This window comes from Drosophila persimilis, unplaced genomic scaffold, assembly GCF_003286085.1.
Source record: "Drosophila persimilis strain 14011-0111.01,24,50 unplaced genomic scaffold, DperRS2 tig00000191-arrow-pilon, whole genome shotgun sequence".
In the NCBI taxonomy this organism is placed as follows: Eukaryota; Metazoa; Arthropoda; class Insecta; order Diptera; family Drosophilidae; genus Drosophila; species Drosophila persimilis.
This window is the reverse complement of record NW_020825298.1, coordinates 12,267,041-12,284,549: the sequence shown is the minus strand read 5'-3', so window position 1 is coordinate 12,284,549 and position 17,509 is coordinate 12,267,041. Positions and strand designations below refer to the sequence as shown.

Below are 17,509 nucleotides of genomic sequence, written 5' to 3'. Positions count from 1 at the left end.
TGAGAATACAAACTCAACAAGCTAGCGGAATTAACTTATTACCCAATACATTGCACTTTGTTAGCGGCAAGGCAGCTAAATCAAGTTGGTTACTTGCAGAATAGAAAAACCGATTTTCAGTGCGTGTGTGTGAGAAGAAAAAATGGCAGCAAGCGACAAATCAGTCGACGATTCTCTTTATCCCATTGCGGTTTTAATTGACGAGTTAAAAAACGAGGATGTGCAGGTTAGTAACAGTGTGCAAAAACTATTGCATGTCTCGAAAATCCACAAACTTAAGTTAGCGTTCCAATAAAAAGCCACAGGGAGAGGCATGGCTGTGTCCTGCTCACCGTGTGTGTGTGTGTTTGTGCAAAAAAATGCGTCATTTGTATGCATAGAAATGTGTGTGGGTGTATGCCGTGCCTTGTGCCCTTGCATGTGTATGTGTGCGTGTCGCTCGCATTTTCACCGAGTATTTTTGTGTACTTTTTTAATGAGCAACTAAATGAAATTCCCCTATTTCACCCCCAACCCAACCCGTGATTTTCGCAGCTGCGCCTCAACTCCATAAAGAAGCTGTCGACCATTGCTTTGGCCTTGGGCGAAGAGCGCACACGTTCCGAGTTGATACCGTTCCTAACCGAGACCATATACGATGAGGATGAGGTTCTTTTGGCACTGGCCGACCAACTGGGAAACTTTACAAGTAAGCAAATGGCAAATTTACCCAACAATTTGTGTTCTATTAATACTTCTGCTGATAGGCCTTGTTGGCGGTCCCGAATTTGCCATGTATTTAATACCACCCCTCGAGAGTTTGGCGACTGTCGAGGAGACTGTGGTGCGAGACAAGGCTGTTGAATCTCTGCGCACGGTGGCGGCCGAGCACAGTGCCCAGGATCTGGAGATTCATGTGGTGCCAACGCTGCAGCGTCTCGTCTCTGGTGACTGGTTCACCTCCCGCACCTCCGCCTGCGGCCTCTTCTCGGTCTGCTATCCACGCGTCACACAGCCTGTCAAGGCGGAGCTGCGTGCCAATTTCCGTAAGCTCTGCCAGGATGAGACCCCAATGGTACGGCGTGCAGCGGCCAACAAGCTGGGCGAATTTGCCAAAGTCGTGGAGACGGAATATCTTAAGTCTGACTTGATACCAAACTTTGTCCAATTGGCACAGGACGATCAGGTGCGTCTGCAACACATTTATAGATAGTAGAAGAAATTGATCATTATCATCTCATCCCTCCTTCAGGACTCTGTTCGTCTGCTGGCTGTGGAGGCTTGCGTTAGTATTGCCCAGCTGCTGCCCCAGGATGATGTCGAGCACGTAAGTCGAATTAGTGGCAACAGTTGGAAATGGTTTCTGAATTAACTCCAATGCATTTGTATAGCTGGTTCTTCCCACACTGCGTCAGTGTTCCAACGATTCGTCGTGGCGCGTCCGCTATATGGTGGCCGAGAAGTTTGTTGATTTGCAAAAGGCTGTGGGACCGGAAATCACTCGCGTGGATTTGGTCTCGGCATTCCAGTACTTGCTTAAGGATGCCGAGGCCGAGGTGCGCGCTGCCGTGGCCACCAAAGTCAAGGACTTTTGCGCCAATCTGGACAAGGCCAATCAGGTTCAAATCATCTTGAGCTCCATCTTACCGTATGTCCGCGATTTGGTCTCCGATCCGAATCCACATGTCAAGTCGGCTCTGGCCTCGGTCATTATGGGTTTGAGTCCAATGCTGGGCGCCTATCAGACCGTCGAACAGCTGCTGCCCCTTTTCCTAATCCAGCTCAAGGACGAGTGCCCCGAAGTGCGTCTCAATATCATCTCGAACCTGGACTGCGTCAACGATGTCATCGGCATTCAGCAGCTATCGCAGTCCCTTCTGCCCGCCATTGTCGAGCTGGCCGAGGATTCCAAGTGGCGCGTTCGGTTGGCTATCATTGAGTACATGCCCGCCCTGGCCGGTCAATTGGGGCAGGAGTTCTTCGATCAGAAGCTGCGCGGCCTCTGCATGGGCTGGTTGAACGACCATGTCTATGCCATTCGCGAGGCGGCCACTCTCAACATGAAGAAGCTTGTGGAGCAGTTCGGTGCCCCCTGGGCCGAACAGGCCATCATCCCCATGATCCTGGTCATGTCACGCAACAAGAACTATTTGCACAGTGAGTGTGGGGGAAGCCGTGGGAATCTACAGATATCTTAAATATTTTTCCTTTAAGGAATGACCTGTTTGTTCTGCCTGAATGTTTTGGCTGAGGTTTGCGGCACGGATATCACCACCAAACTGTTGCTGCCCACGGTCCTGTTGCTTGCCGCCGATCCGGTGGCCAATGTACGCTTCAATGTGGCCAAGACATTGCAGAAGATTTCCCCCTTCCTGGAGGCCAGCGTCATCGATGCCCAAGTCAAGCCCACACTCGACAAACTAAATGTGGATTCCGATGTCGATGTTAAGCATTTTGCTGCGCAGGCTATAGCCGGAATAGCAGCAGGTAAGCCCCACCCCGAGAGTCCTGTAGTGAGAGAATGGGTGTACAGCGTTGAGGATTGAACTGCTGCCTTATGAGAACCTCCCTCCTAATTATGCCTACTATCCATCAGATGAACCAAAACTATGCAAGTCAAGATCATATCAAGCGATTTGGAGACTAAGTTTCGAGCGTTTTAAAAAAAAAACAATATAAAAATTGGTCTCTGGCGTTCAATTCCCGGCGAATATCCAAAACTCGTACATCTATCAAGAAAAACATTGTCCGTCTGAAGCTTTATCTAAAACTGCTATCCATTGTCATTAGAAATGGAATTGAATGTGTTTAGAACGGCGGTGCCGCCGTGCATGGGTGCTAAAATTGAAGCGGCCATGGACTCGAAGCTTATTGTGGAAGCCCCGGCGACATTGACGACGGGCCCTACCGATGGTGGCATTTTAGGAGGAGGAGATGATGGAGCATTGATCAACCAGGATCGCGAGTCGAGAATTGAATTGGAATGTTAGAGGATGAGTAGCCAAACAATCAAGAAATGTGTCTACCAATGCCAATGCCAGTGATGCCGTTCTTAACATCCCTACCATCGTGTTTTTTCCCAAGATTACACGAGTAAAATTGTTTGCTAAATTAAAATTTAATTTCAAAAATTCATGAATTTAACACTAATGTTGAACCATATATGCGTTTTTCTTGTCTCTTTCCCGGTATTTCATCCACGTGGCTGTCGTGTTGTTTTGTGTACTTTTGTTTTGATTTTCGTTTGGTTACAGCGTAATCAATCTTCTTGCATCTTTTTTATTCTATTTTTAAACTGTATGTATTTAACGCCGGCAACAAACACACACATATTATATGTAGCAACCACACTTAAAAATGGAAACTTGTAGTGGATCCCCATCCCCCGCGAGGAGGTGTTTAACGCCTGCAGCAGATGCTGGCTGGCGATGGAGGAGAGAAGTTCGAATCGAATCGAATTGAGTTTGAGTTTTGCAGTTCATGGAGGAGGAGGAGGAATCGTCGGATAATCGCAGAGCGGAGAGGAGCCGTCAATGCCAGCATGGGAGGAAGAGCCACAAAAATCGCAACACAGAAAACAAAATTAATTACATACTTATATTATATGATAAACAACCTTACCACATAAGCATAAAGATCATTATTAAAACGCATTGTAGAGTTGAAACATTTGAGCGCATCTGAATGCAAAATAAAAAATAAAATAAACACACAAATTGTAGTAAAACAGTATGAAAATTCAAGACGTTTAGAGTCCGCATGGACAGATCTTAAAAAGTTGTATACTAGATAGAAAACTCTGCAGCTATGCTTTGTATCTGCTTTAAAAGCTTTTAATTGAATCCTACCACACACTCGTAAGAAACCATTCAAAAACAATTAGCGCCCGTCCGATATCGATAGTTTTGAAAGTGATATCATAGTCGTACCTGTGCGATAGTTTTTGTCTGTTTTCAGGTTTTGTTTTGGCGAGAGATCAGTCGAACTTTTGCGACGGCGTGGTTCGACGCTTTTTCTGTTTCGGTCGCTCCCTCTGCTCTCGCCATCGTCGCGGTCCAAAAGTCGTCCATTCGAAGAGAAGAGACGAATAGCGTCTGTAAATATTTACTGGCAATTTACCACGCAGAGTGCCTTCGTAAGTGTCATTCGCATCGATAATCTAATCGTTGAGACTTGGAATATTACCCGGAACGGAAAGTCAAATAGGCAGAAAACACACGCAAATTGGTTTTGCTAATCGGGTGGAACCAATCCACTGCCTACATATATAGTAAATACATAGACACCTCCACCAGCTGGTCATTATAATCAATTTCCTACTACTGTCGCAATCTCCGCGTCCGCTTTTCGTGCACTCAACCGATCCCCCAACCATCTACCGACGGCGCAACAAGTGTCCGTAGTCCGCCGCCTCGTCGTACATTAATTACGCGAATATGTCAAAAATCTGCTATACTGCTGTACTTTTAATATTACACTTTTGTGGCCTGTGCCTAAAGTGGCGTGTTTCATGGAACGAGCTTGGCGCTCCGCTCTGTCCCCCTACGCTGCCCCTCCCCTTACCATACGTATCAGTACTATCAATGGGCTAATTTCCCCCCGATAAGCGTGAATCTAAATTGAAGTGGCTCTTTATTTATAAAGCCGCATTTACAACAAAACGAAAATAAAAGACCGGTACTCAAATTACAATGGCTCGAGCGCTGGAGGGCCGTGCCGCGCTTTGATTTCGTCACACAACTACACACACAAATTTGTATAAAACTATGTAGAAATGTGTGTTGTGGAATTGCTGTAATTTCCAAGAGTGTGCATATTTAAGCATTATTGTTTGTTCATACACATTGCGCCTGCCTCCTCGGGGTTAAGGTAATCCAAGCCATTAGGCCGACAGTGAACCCAACATTATGTGGAAATTAATGGGTTAGCAAGCCCTGAATTACGATCGAGCATAGCGTGTCTTCTTTGGCGCTTGTGAGATCGATTTCAAACGGCGCATGTGCAAAGTTGCACTTCGATCTCTTGCATTCGGTTTACTCGATTCAAATTGTAATGAATGCAAAAGCAGTATTGCGCTTCAAAGAGCTGCAATTTAAGCGTACGTTAGAAAGAGATAGATCGAAAAGGAAAGGCTTGATTTAATTAGATTTGAAGATTGGCTAAGACAATTCTTATGAAATAATATGGATGATTGAATCCGATGGAGTCGTGCTCTTATTCCACTCGGAAGGTGTGTGCAAGATTAGCTCTGATTTTTCTGCCATTATATCTTCTCATTTTTTGTGTTCCAGGTCGGTAAAATATATTATATTTTTTTAAAAGTATTTTTTGCGCTAAGATCTGAGATACTTTTGAATATCGTTTACAGCAAAATTATGGGATTTAGATCTGGTCATTCAATTGTGGGCAATGTATTTTTTTTATGAGTACTCTATAGTTAATACCCTCTGCCAGGGGTATATAAATAGGTAATGTCCACATGAATGATGCATGAACAGGCAAAGTTATCAGACAGGACAGGACAGGACTTTGCTTCCACTGGTGTGTGTTTCGTTTCGGCAAAGGAATGAATCACAATGGCAGTGTGTCGTATAACTGTATTAGCCGCCGTTTTATCTTATCCAAACGATTCAAATTTAATTAGAGTTATCAATTCGAATGCGGTTTAGTTTCGGCCACGCCACGGCAGAGCTTTGGCAACATTTCGAGTGGCCGCCACTTCAGTCTTGGTTAATCACTGCCTGGAAGCGGAGGATATCCGGATAACCCACTTGGACACGTACTTTCGTAATCAATCATTTTATGGACACACCACACCACAATGCACAAGGCCATTAAAAATAAATCCAGTAAGTGCTCTGCTGAGAGTCTTGGAAAATGGAAAATTCCTTTGCTTAACTTTCGATTAATTGGTTTTCAGGGCTGCTCTGTGGCCTCAAGAACGCGAAGGCAGATCTGACAACGGCAAAGTTTATACTCTATTACGGGTACGTAACGGATACGATAAATATGTCATGCATAGCTTTATCTGTCTGTATTCCACAGACCCACGGTGGCAGATAGCGATATCTATGATCTGAAAGACCATAAGAGTCTATTGGAGGACGAGAACTTGGACTTGAGCAGGAACACCGTACTCTATTTGCACGGCTATCTGGAAGATCCGGATGTGGAGAGCATACATGTCATAGCCGAAGCATATCTGGAACGCAAGGACACAAATCTGATTGTCCTCGATTGGGGAGAGCTGGCCGATGGCAATTATATATTCGATGCCATGGTGAATGCCAAACAACTGGCACCCGAACTGGCCAAGGTCCTGCTAGAGATGTTTGACCACGGATTGGATATTGAAAAATTGCATATAGTCGGCCACTCGATGGGTGGACAGCTAGCCGGAAATATCGGTCGGGAGATATATAAACGCACCAAAGGTGTTCGAAAGATAAAAAGGTAGTGTAACTTATATAACTATGAAAAATCTTTTACAAATTTCAACCGTTTTACTTTAGAATTTCCGCCCTGGATCCTGCCTTCCCATTGTACTATCCTTTGGGGGCACACTTAACTTCCAATGATGCCGAATTCGTGGATGTGATACACACAGATGCTTGGCTTTATGGCGCCCCTACGAGCACGGGTACGGCGGATTTCTGGCCCAATGGCGGCAATAGCCTACAGCCCGGCTGTCCCAAGCGGAACTACAAAATGCTCAGCGATAATGATCTGTCTAGCCATCGGCGTAGCTGGTGGTTCTGGGCCGAAAGCGTCTCGGATCGCTTTCCGATAAGATTCGATGCCGTGCCGTGTAGGAGCTGGTCGGATTTCAAGCAAAACAAAACAGTGGAAACTTGTCCCCCCGTGGTGATGGGTCATCACTGTCCCACATCGTAAGAATCTCGGAAGATAATGGAGCTGCTAGGGAGTACAAAAAACATTGATTTTTGTTATTTTTATCGCTTTGCAGGATTCAAGGCAACTTTTACTTACAAACGAATGGACAAACACCTTTTGCCAGGGGCAAGGAAGGTACAATTTATGTGGATCCCAAGGAGCTTCTGGAAAATACCCATGGCTACTCGTGCGAGCCGCGCCACTCAATCAAACCTGTTTGATTGTGTTTGTTTAAGGATTCTTTTACATTTATAAAATGTATCGGAATCTACTCTTCGCATCACAAGAATAAATACTTAAATTTTGTTGTTGACCATAAAACTGGGTTTTCTAAGAAAAGAGATCATTTCTATAGCAATTTACTTTTCATAACTTGAACTATAAAATTCAAATTTATTGCAGCACTGCAATTTTAGTTCCGATAAGTGTGGTGGGATTTCTCTCTTTTTTGTGGTGGGATATTCTTTTTATTTTATATTTTATACGGTCACACTGCATGACAAGTAGGGTTTCCACACCACCGATAGTATTACATTATTAAGATCTCATATAAAAGAAAACACTATTTAATATTATGAAGACTAAGCAAAAAATAAAATAACGATCTCAAATAAAGAAAAAAGGGTTTTGTTACGTTTTTTTATTAATAAAAAAATGTTTTTCATTGGTATATTTTGACGGTATATTCTGAACATGAGACGGTATATTTTGGTATATTTCTGATGGTTTGAAGGTATATTTTAACGATAAATCCGCGGTCACACTGCTAGCGTTTGTTTTCGTTTTCTAAAAATCGCCCGATCGCCAACGCAATAAATAGCAGCAGCTGCTAAACGAGTTAATTTGGAAATTGAATCGCCTTCGCCATGGGTAATGCGAGCGGTAAACGGGAGTCGGACAATATGTACACCTCCGAGGAGATGCGGATGCTGGAGTCTGCTTACAAGAATGCATCTGGCGGCGCCCTGGAGAGGCTGACATCAGACCGACTTGTTGTAAGTTGAAGGATATACTATATGATCAATGTGTGTTTGTGTGCCGTGTGACACGTGTCCGGGGTCAAAAAAATCAATGTAAATTCGAAGCAGATGCGGAACTGCATGCTGCAGCTGTGGTCACGGTCAAAGGGTCAAGGTTTTCAAGCAGAGTGCACTTCTTTTGAGCCTCGGAGTCATGAGGATGCACCACCTGCCCCGCTGCATGACAAAGGAAAATGTGTGCGGTTAGTGCTTATCAGCAGTTTTCAATTGATAATTCCACTACTATCAAACCGAACGTGAACGAGCCTCATAATTTGTCTAATTTGTTTGCTGAGCGCTTGACGCTCGGTGCTGTGTGTTTGCTTTTTGCTTTGTTGAATTTGCTTGCTAACGAATCACGAACTAATCGTGATTTTGATGGAAGGGGTCCCCCAATTAGGGCGGCATGAAAATTGAATTAAAAATAAACAATATTAACCCATTTCGTGGGCCCCAACAGAATCAAAAATTGCCCTTCTCTTGCGAGAGCTCAAGCACTTGGCGACTCAGCGTTTCTCAGACCTTGAAAGAATGTGCTGACAGCAGCACTAAAATTATGTTTATAAAGAGTATCCCCAATGCGCACTTCCTTTGTTTATAGTGGTTATTCATGAATATTGTTTATTATGAAAACAGGAAACATGGTCTCAGACTATCGAACGATCATTGGCCGAGAGTACGGCTCAGTTTTTGTTTATACCGACGAAGCCAGGCCAGCAAACCGTCAATATACCGCTGAAAAAGTTCGCCGAACCCTACTACATCATGGAGCGTGGTACCATGGATCAGAAAATGCACATGTTATTATGCTCACTGGCACGAAATGGAGCCGACACCTTCAATGTCAAGCAATTGGAGCAGGTAAGAACTGAATTGGAAACTCAATAGAGCTCGAACTATGTAAACTCTTGATTCTTCTTTCAGTATTTGTACTCGGTTATAAAGAGCTACGTGCATTTGGAGACCACTGCAAAGGGTTCCAGCATCAAGGACTGGCAGGATCTGGGCTTCCTTACCACAGAGCGTTCAGCTTGCTCTCTAGCGAAGGGTCTGATGAGGAATATGGGCAAAGAGCTCGAGCATAGTATGCATAGTGAAGCACTCGAACGTTGGCTGCATGTCACACCGCAGTTCCTGCTGATGTGGCGTGAGGTTTTTGTTCAACTGTATTCTCGTCATGGCGGCAGCAAGCGTCATATTATCAAGGAAGTGGAAATTCCTATTCTCCCAGAGCTATGTGGTATGGCAACACGAAAAATCCTCCTGTTATCTCTTTAACTTTAATTATTCTCCCAATTTGTAGATGCCCCTGCCCATAGTCAGTATCGCCCCATCATCGAACTGCCGCACGTCTTGTACATTAACGCTCAATTAACCCGCGAGCTGCGCCACAAATGGCGTTTTCTATTCTCATCGAAAATCCATGGCGAGAGCTTTTCCACCATGCTGGGGAAAATCGTCGACCAGGGACCCACGTTGTTTTTCATCGAAGACGAGGATCAATACATCTTTGGGGGCTATGCGTCCCAATCTTGGTCTCTGAAGCCACAATTCTGTGGCGACGATAGCTCATTGCTTTTTACATTAAGCCCCGCCATGCGGTGCTTTTCGGCCACTGGGTACAATGATCATTATCAGTATCTGAATTTGAATCAGCAGACAATGCCCAATGGCTTGGTGAGTCATGCCTATATATAATTGATTGATTGCCCTTCTAATTACCGGTTTTTTTTGTGTTTTTTTGCGTGAGCAGGGAATGGGTGGACAGTTCGAATTCTGGGGACTGTGGATTGACTGCATGTTTGGCGATGGACAAAGTGTGGAAAGCTGTTCCACATATCGAGATTATGTGCAGTTGAGGTAAGGATATACCGTAAAAAGGAGAGTGTCTATAAATCACCAAATACTCTTGTATTTAAAGCAAACGAAAGCAATTTAAAATACGCAATATGGAGGTATGGGCCGTGGGCGATTTACCCGTCAAAGGCGAGGATGGAGAAGGAGGCGGTGATGGTCAGGTTAGTCATATGAAATACTCAAATATTATCTGAATTAATGATTGATATATGGTGAATCCTTTACAGAAACGCTCAATCTTAGATAGCAATCTGGAAGATCGTGCTATGCTGGAAATTGCCGGCAAGACAATGCATTCAGATGGTCTACGTGAACCCGGTATGGATGATTGATATTATCTGAAAATTAACCAAATCCAAGCTTGGTTTTATCATGTTCAAGAATTTATGAGACCATACCCGTTTTGGGTGTGATGTTAAAATTTTTAATTCAATTTACTTTAGCATTATCGAATGTCCCCTATCAAAAAAAAAAAAAAAAAAACAAAAATCGATCACACAAAACAAAAGAGTCCTGCGAACAAAAGAGTATTTGTTCAATCCATTCCTATAAACGTTTTGTTTAGCTATATATACAATGTATAATGGATATAGTTTATGTATGTAATACTGAGAGTATTGTTGTTGCGTTTTAGACCTTAAAAGTGAGAATACGAAATCATTTACAACAAAAATTCATAAGCAATGTTAGTTTGTCGAATTATTCTTTTATCCTGCGTCAATAAAATGCAAATGTGTTTGCTGAATTCAATTTATTGCTAAAAACCTTCAAACTAGAATATATTTTCGACAAAATGGACAAAAATGGTATTTTCTGAGATTTGAAACAAAACCAAACATGGTAATGTAAACGGATTAAACCATTAAGACACATGCCAAGGGATACTCTTGGGAGTTAACAATGTTAAGAAAACTATGTTTTAGTTATGTTTTAAGTTACATTTAAGTTCTACATGAAATCCACTGTGAGAGCACTCCACTCAATGTGTAAAGTCTGCATGTCTGCTATCTGGTGGGACTTGGAGCCGGTTCTTGAAGTAGTACTATGTTTATATGTCCACCGCATATCCGGATAGGGTCACCCCTGGTGCAATCTCCTCTTCAACATAGGAGCCCGCCTGCTCGAAGGACCTTGCATTGCTGTTCTCAAAGCTGCGACCCACACTGGAGGAGCTCTGGTTCAAAGGAGGAGCCCGCTGCTGGCCAAAGTTGCGGGCAGCCCCATAGTTGCCCGCCGAGGTTTTATAGCCCCCCTCATCTTCGAAGCGGCGTCCAGTGGAGCGTAGTTTGGGTGCCTGGAATGTGTGCTGCTGATCCCCGGCGTCCGACCCCCGGCGATTGTTAAAGTCATAGGTGCTGGTCTCTGAGCCCCTTGGATAGTTTGTCTTGCGCAGCATGGCCTTGAAGTTGAATGGAGGATCCTCGGAGTTCTGCAAAGTGCATATGCGTGGAGTTTAAGTCAAAGATAATATAAGTGTGGGACACACTTACGTCTCCGTCGTTGCGTGCCATGTTCTGGAGCTCTCTTATGGGATCTGAAGGTGGATACGAGGAGCGTTGCTGATAGTTCCTTTGAGGCTGTTGACTGGGATTATTTCGATAGTAGTTGTTGGATGAAGGCATCGGTGGCGGCGGCGGTGGCGCCGCGTAGCCCTTGAGGGAATTACGACGGGATCCTGAGCGGCCCCAGTTGGGATTGTTGCTGCTGTTGTAGTTGTTATAGGCATTGTTGTAAGCATTCATGTTTTGTTGCACTTGGTTTCTAAAAAAACGAGAACACATAGGTGCTTAAAATGCCGTCATTAAAAGCTTAAATGATTTTTAAATCAAGGGACAGACGGACATAACACGATGTGGTACGTGGCATATGTATATCGGAATCTTACCTTCTTAACTGCTGTGGATCTCTAAAGAACCCCTGATTGTATATATTATCGCTTTCGCCCATACGATCCCAATTGGTCTGGCAAGCCTGTTCTTTCTTATAAGCATTGTAGGTCATGGCACACGAAGTCATCGAAGGATTGCGCTGTAGAGGACTATCCCAGGCTTCATCATCTTCCAGATTTTGCACCAGCAACTGATTGGGAAACGTTTGACGAGATATAGAATTGGCCGGATCCACCATGTACTGTGTGTCATAGAAGGGTATCTGATCCAGGCGGAATGGCATCTTCTTCATCGGAACAGGAAGGGGTCCCAGCTGCGAGGAGTTTACCTCCCGCATATTAATGCGCTCGAAGGGCACCGACCGGGTGCATTTGTTCAGCCCACCGACCATCCGTTGGTTGTAAATATGTACCTAAAAGGCAAAAGGATAAACAAGGATAATCTATCGATCAGTAGTTGGGGAATAAGTAAATCAGATCATTACCTGTTGTGAGAGATTGACAAAGTCCTGGAAGCGGGCCGCTCTGTAGTGCAGCAGGACCTGAAAGATGGACTTCTCTCGCCATTTCTTGGCATAGGGTCGAATAAAGTCGGCGGTGTTCTCATTCCGTTGGCCCGTCTTCTCATTGACCAGCGGCGGCAGACGGACCCGGTCACGGAACCCGCGATACGCTGTAGGAATACACAGAACAAACAGAGTAACCCATTAAACAACAACAGCAACAAAAAGAGGGTCAGAGGGAGAAGTCACCTTAATTTAATTAAATTTTCATTTCTTTTCTATGCAGCACTTATAATTCATCTCTACGTGGCATGGCGCGGCGTCGCTGCTAAGTGTTATGTCTCGGAGAAAGAAACCTTTAAGCCGATTGGTTGCATCAGGCACGGAATGGGGTGGCAGCATACGACACCACTAAGCGGCTTAGGTATTGCGGTAGAGAGACCACCGAACACCATCTACCACCACCAGTTCGAACTTCTACGTATATTCTTGATTAATTTTGTTATTTCTTTTTAGTTTGAGATTTTATTGGTAGTAGTACGAGTAGTATGTGTAGTAGTATTATTGATCGAGTGCTACACTTCGATACGAATATAGTGATATAATGGTACGAGTACGAGTACGAGTACGTGTATATATGTAGTACTTATTATGGATTCTCTTCTTCGGCCGATGCCTGCTCTATTTTTGATATTCGCACTGCCGCCAGAGCCTCGTCCATGCGCGTCTCGAGGAACATTTCCTCGGCCTCCGATGGCGTCTCACTTATGTCGATATGCTCCTCATCGAATTCCTTAAGTTTATCAACTTGAGTTTTTTTACCTTTTTGTATTTTGGCAGCTGCCAAATCGGAATGCTCCTGACCCTTTTTGCCCACTATTTAAGGGAGAGATATGATTAGGTTTTAGAGGGAAGTTTTCAAGGAAGTTTTTGACGAAAACTTACATTTAAAGACCTTGCCACCTTTGACACGTTTTCGGGCTAAAAGTGCCCGCATCATGGACTGCACTTTGATGACTTTCTTCACTTGAAGCTCGTAATTTCTGAGGATCGTTTCAAGGATTAAACAATGTCTCAGAATAACGATTTAGGTTAGGATCCTACCTGGCTAAGAACTCATCGTTGTAGTAGCGCAAAAAGACTTTGGACTTGCCCAAGGCCCAACCCTCCATCTTGAGACGTAAAAATAAGAGACGACAATTCTCTTTTGTCATTTCCACAGGCTCATCAAAGTCAAAGGCTAGGAATTGATAGCTGAAAGGGATATATCATAGAATCAAGTAAGTGAAGAGCTACTCAGGGTTCTACTCACCGTCTGAGGAACTCATCGAAGCCCAGTCGAGAGCTGTAGCCCTTTTGCCGGGCAATGACCGTGTCCAGGACACCCAGAGCCTTCATCTGTTGCTGCACCACATCAGAGTGGAACGCACGCGGCTTGTACTCCAAATCAGCTCGTATGCAACGGACAAAGTGCACGCCGAGACTGGCATTTTGGCTTAGCATTTTGAGCAGAGTCAGGCAGGTGAAGCGGAAATTGGCCGACAGAGTACGTAAATTGTTCACCTGGGAGATGCATCCAGCACTCAAAGTGTTGAGGGCCTAATTGAGAGGGATTTATAGACTTTAAGGACTGAAGTTTGCAGGGCTTAAGACTCACGTAGGACCTGCGTTCAGTTTCATCCTTATGCTGGACAGCCTCAAAAGGCATTGTCAGATTGCCAGCTTTCGTCAGTTGATTGGTGAACATGAGCATTATGCTCTCGTCCAGCGAAGAGCGGAACGTCTCAATCATTTCCGGGGGGACAAAGTCGCGGTTGATGTCCGTGAAGGAGCGAGTATCATAGATGATGCGGCCCGTATAATGAGCAACGGATATCTCAGTGGCAGTGTGCTTCTTCACAAACTGGCTGTGTTTCTCCGAAACGCGATCTATTCAGGAATTCAGAGCTTATATAAGTAATGGAAATACCTCGTGGGGACTCACCCATAATCAAGTCCTGATCCTGGCAGGAGCGTGAGGCATCATCAATGATGTAGAAGAGACCATCTGGCTTAGTTAGCAGATTATCCAAAGCGGTCTTGTTATCGTAGAAGTTCAAGTTAATGGTGTCTATATCCTCGGCCTCCATTTCGAGCATTTCGCTAATGAAAATGCGTTGGTTGTAGTGATATTGCATCTGTTCGTTCAGAGTGTTGATCATTAGCTGCTCCATGCCATTCCGATTGAAGCACTCAAAGCCGAACATATCATGGATAATGATGGCGTTTGTGTCGCCACTAGGGAAAGAGATTCGATCAAGTTTTATTCGTATTGGGGGGTTAATTATGGGTTCTGTATGACTTACAAGACAGCTCTTGGAAACGACATGTTCATGTTAATCCTGTTGATAATAAAGTCCACAAATCGGGAGTAGATGGTGCTGGCCACAGCATCGCGTGCATCGCGAGCCTCCTCTGCGGTGTACTGCCGTCTTTCGGCCACACCTCCCTTGACCATTATGAAGTTTGTTAAGGACCACATGAATTTCTTCTCATCCACCCTCAAGAGCTCGGCAATACGCGATACTATATCCGTGTTCTCGACTTCGGCGTACTTGCCGGACTGTCGGAAGCGAATGTTTCCAATGTTTAAGATGGCAGCCAGCACCTTTCGCACAGTCTCCAGCTGCTTGTGGTTAAAGTCCAGATCCCTGAGAATGTTCTCAAACTCACGGTAGTGCTCCACATTACCCTCGGGATCGTCGCGACGATACTTGATCTTGGTTGGGGGAGCATCTGGTGGCACGCGCAGATAGCGATAGTTGCGGTCCGCTTTCAGATTGTAGTCCTTCAGCTGATTCTGCTGGTTGATGAAGTCATAGAAATAGTAGAAAATGTGGAAATTGTGCTGGGTGCCGTCACACGTGGCCACTCGCAGCTTCTCCAGCATATACATATTGAATACCGCTCCACTCATCTTTCCGGTCTTGCCGAAAGTCAGACAATACTGCAGGACACAGCGGGTGGAGTCATTGTTGACGGGAGTGCCGGCATTGACCATCATCAGGATGGCCTTAATGGAGGTCTCCACGCGCCCAGTGGCACCCCGATTGCCAGCCCCAAGATAGCACAGATGCTTGATCAGCAGACGGGCGTTGGTCGACTTGCCCGAGTAGCTCTCCCCAGAAAGGACAATGTGCTGGGGCTCGCGATGATGGAGCATATCCTGGTAGGCAATATCGGCCACGGAGAAGATATGGGGTTGGTTCTCCGAGCGAGACTTGAATCGGTATTTGGCATGGAACTGCAGAGGTCACAGAATTCATAGAATTTGAAGGTGAAATATAGGAGATTTGCACTCACCTCCGGAGGGAATTCGCTTTGGATCTCATTCGAATTCAGGGACAGCAGGATATCTCCAATAAAACTATAGGATTCACCAGTCATCATGCGATTTAGCAGCGAATCAATGATGCTCTCATCCACGGGGTTTTCCAGGGCTGCCAAATCTTCAGGATACATGCGCTCCGGCTTCCCATCGAAGCGCTTGATATAGCCGCGATCCACAAATAGTTCCGGCTCCTTGTACAGGCTCTTCACATCCCTCGAAAGCTCCAGCATCTCTGCAAGATCCGACTGCATCTCCTGCTCGTTCTCAATGAGCTCCGTGAGGAATGGATGCTCTACCATCTCGACCATCATGGGGCGATTCTCGGCACTCTTCTCCAGACACTCGGCAATAAAGTCATTGATCTGCTGGGACCAATTCGTGGGTCGCATCAGTGTCGGCGGTGGATTCCGCACGATCTGGAACATGGCTCGAGTGGGATGCATGTCAGCAAACGGGGGCTTTCCATCGGCCAACTCAATGGTGGTGATACCCAGGGCCCAGACATCTGCCCGAACGGTGATATCGGGCTCGCGGGACTCCATGGCAGCCACCACTTCGGGGGCCATCCAGCACGGCGAACCAATGCAGGTGCCTCGCTTCCCCAAAGTCGAATCCACTTGACGGGACAGACCGAAGTCGCAGAGCTTCACCCGTCCATTTTTCGTGAGCAAAATGTTGTCGCCACGGATGTCCCGATGCAGGACATGATTGCGATTCAGCTCGATGGCTGCCCGACACGTCTCCCGGATGATGTAGGCGATGTGCTCCTCTCTCATCCTACGGTCCAGTTTGAGGAGCTTATTAACCATATCTACGGCTGTTCCTCCAGCACAGTACTGTAAGGATCATATTTAGTAGGGATTTTTGAGTTTTGATTAGTTCAGTTTTCTTATGCCGGACTTACCTCCAAAACGAACCAAATCTCATCAGGACCATTCGGCTTCGATAGCTTGTACACGCCATAGAACTCCGGGAGATTGGGGTGGGCACAATAGTCTCGCAAAGTACGATACTCCTCCTCGATGGACACCTGATGCTCTTCATCGTAGTGCTGTATCTTTAATGCCACCAGACGATCGGTCTCCAATTCCTTGGCCCGAAATACTTTGGCATTGACACCCTGGGCTATTTCTTCATAGATCTCGAACTTATCCGTTGGATCCGGCAATTGCGAATACGGTAAATACATCCTGAACGTCCTATCAGTTCTTTAAATTGTTGCAGAAGTATTCTGTGGGGGTGTTAATTGGTTTATTCTTTGGAGGTACATAAAGAGATTAGGTTTTGGGGTTCCGTTTCTGCACTGGCAGGGCTTCGTTTGGTTGCGAAAGAACTGAAGAATGAACTGGGTTGGAAAAGGGTTTGTTAATGGGTTTGAAGGTATCTGTAGAGAAAGGACATCTGATGGTTTGGGCTTAAGGACTTCCAGTTTAATTGGAGTTACAAAAACTGTGTCCAAAAGACACCAAAAATGTTGTTAAAAGGAGAAGGACCTTAAATGAGAGAGGAATTAAAATTGAAGAGTTTTTGTAAAGTTTTTTCATCGAGTCCTTCTTCGTTTCACTTCACTTGGAATTAGTTAATGTTTAACTTCATCAAACGACTCTCCCTAAGAGAACATTTTCAGTACTTTTCAACTTTTCAACACTCATCACATAATCCTTGATCCTTTAGGACAGACCTTTGATATTGCCAGTGTTTCCAGAACTTTGATGATGGTTTCCAATTTGATTTCCGAACCGACCGCACGCATGCAGCACGTACCGCTGCCGTTAGCCAACTAAAGGCTGGCCAAATGCAATCGTTGGTTTTTTACTAGGGGTCTCTTCCCAGCCCAAGGAAGGAAGCCCCTCAATATCAATGGGCAGTAGCCACAGCCAACACGGTACGGTGGTGGGCAAAAGCACCTTGGGCAACTATTTAGTCGACTAATTCAATTAGCATTGCCGACATTCACGTGCAGACCAAAACAAAAGGGAAAAAAGGAAAAACCTGGGGA

General features: G+C 45.1%; 4 protein-coding genes across 9 annotated transcripts; 3 read left to right on the top strand and 1 right to left on the bottom strand.

The window, feature by feature from the left end:
- The first annotated feature begins 25 nt into the window (after positions 1–25).
- On the top strand, positions 26–3,700 carry LOC6589072 (serine/threonine-protein phosphatase PP2A 65 kDa regulatory subunit). Of its 6 annotated transcripts, none has more exons than XM_026989153.1 (8): positions 26–226; positions 535–688; positions 747–1,165; positions 1,232–1,306; positions 1,371–2,136; positions 2,194–2,466; positions 2,770–2,964; positions 3,322–3,700. In XM_026989153.1, the coding sequence occupies exons 1-8, from the start codon at positions 143–145 to the stop codon at positions 3,348–3,350; spliced, it is 1,995 nt and encodes a 664-aa protein (XP_026844954.1). In that variant the 5' UTR covers positions 26–142; the 3' UTR covers positions 3,351–3,700. The 6 variants fall into 6 exon arrangements, with proteins under 6 accessions (XP_026844954.1, XP_002014521.1, XP_026844955.1 ...); XM_026989157.1 differs by lacking the exon at positions 2,770–2,964 and adding an exon at positions 3,234–3,276 and having other exon boundaries at positions 30–226; positions 3,351–3,700; XM_002014485.2 differs by lacking the exon at positions 3,322–3,700 and having other exon boundaries at positions 27–226; positions 2,770–3,123.
- Positions 3,701–3,992: 292 nt separating this feature from the next.
- Positions 3,993–7,194, top strand: LOC6589073 (inactive pancreatic lipase-related protein 1). Its single transcript, XM_002014486.2, has 6 exons — positions 3,993–4,114; positions 5,649–5,828; positions 5,900–5,966; positions 6,025–6,432; positions 6,492–6,869; positions 6,947–7,194. The coding sequence occupies exons 2-6, from the start codon at positions 5,801–5,803 to the stop codon at positions 7,092–7,094; spliced, it is 1,029 nt and encodes a 342-aa protein (XP_002014522.1). The 5' UTR covers positions 3,993–4,114; positions 5,649–5,800; the 3' UTR covers positions 7,095–7,194.
- Positions 7,195–7,674: 480 nt separating this feature from the next.
- On the top strand, positions 7,675–10,499 carry LOC6589074 (TLD domain-containing protein 1). The gene is made up of 7 exons (XM_002014487.2): positions 7,675–7,868; positions 8,529–8,753; positions 8,817–9,132; positions 9,196–9,569; positions 9,646–9,752; positions 9,814–9,910; positions 9,977–10,499. The coding sequence occupies exons 1-7, from the start codon at positions 7,740–7,742 to the stop codon at positions 10,079–10,081; spliced, it is 1,353 nt and encodes a 450-aa protein (XP_002014523.1). The 5' UTR covers positions 7,675–7,739; the 3' UTR covers positions 10,082–10,499.
- A 298-nt stretch (positions 10,500–10,797) lies between these two features.
- On the bottom strand, positions 10,798–17,274 carry LOC6589075 (neither inactivation nor afterpotential protein C). Its single transcript, XM_026988213.1, has 14 exons — positions 17,192–17,274; positions 16,415–16,741; positions 15,483–16,346; positions 14,486–15,423; positions 14,125–14,417; positions 13,798–14,069; positions 13,453–13,739; positions 13,245–13,394; positions 13,086–13,183; positions 12,963–13,016; positions 12,123–12,310; positions 11,635–12,050; positions 11,240–11,510; positions 10,798–11,178 (listed from the first exon to the last, which is right to left on the bottom strand). The coding sequence occupies exons 2-14, from the start codon at positions 16,697–16,699 to the stop codon at positions 10,798–10,800; spliced, it is 4,497 nt and encodes a 1,498-aa protein (XP_026844014.1). The 5' UTR covers positions 16,700–16,741; positions 17,192–17,274.
- Between the last annotated feature and the right edge of the window lie 235 nt (positions 17,275–17,509).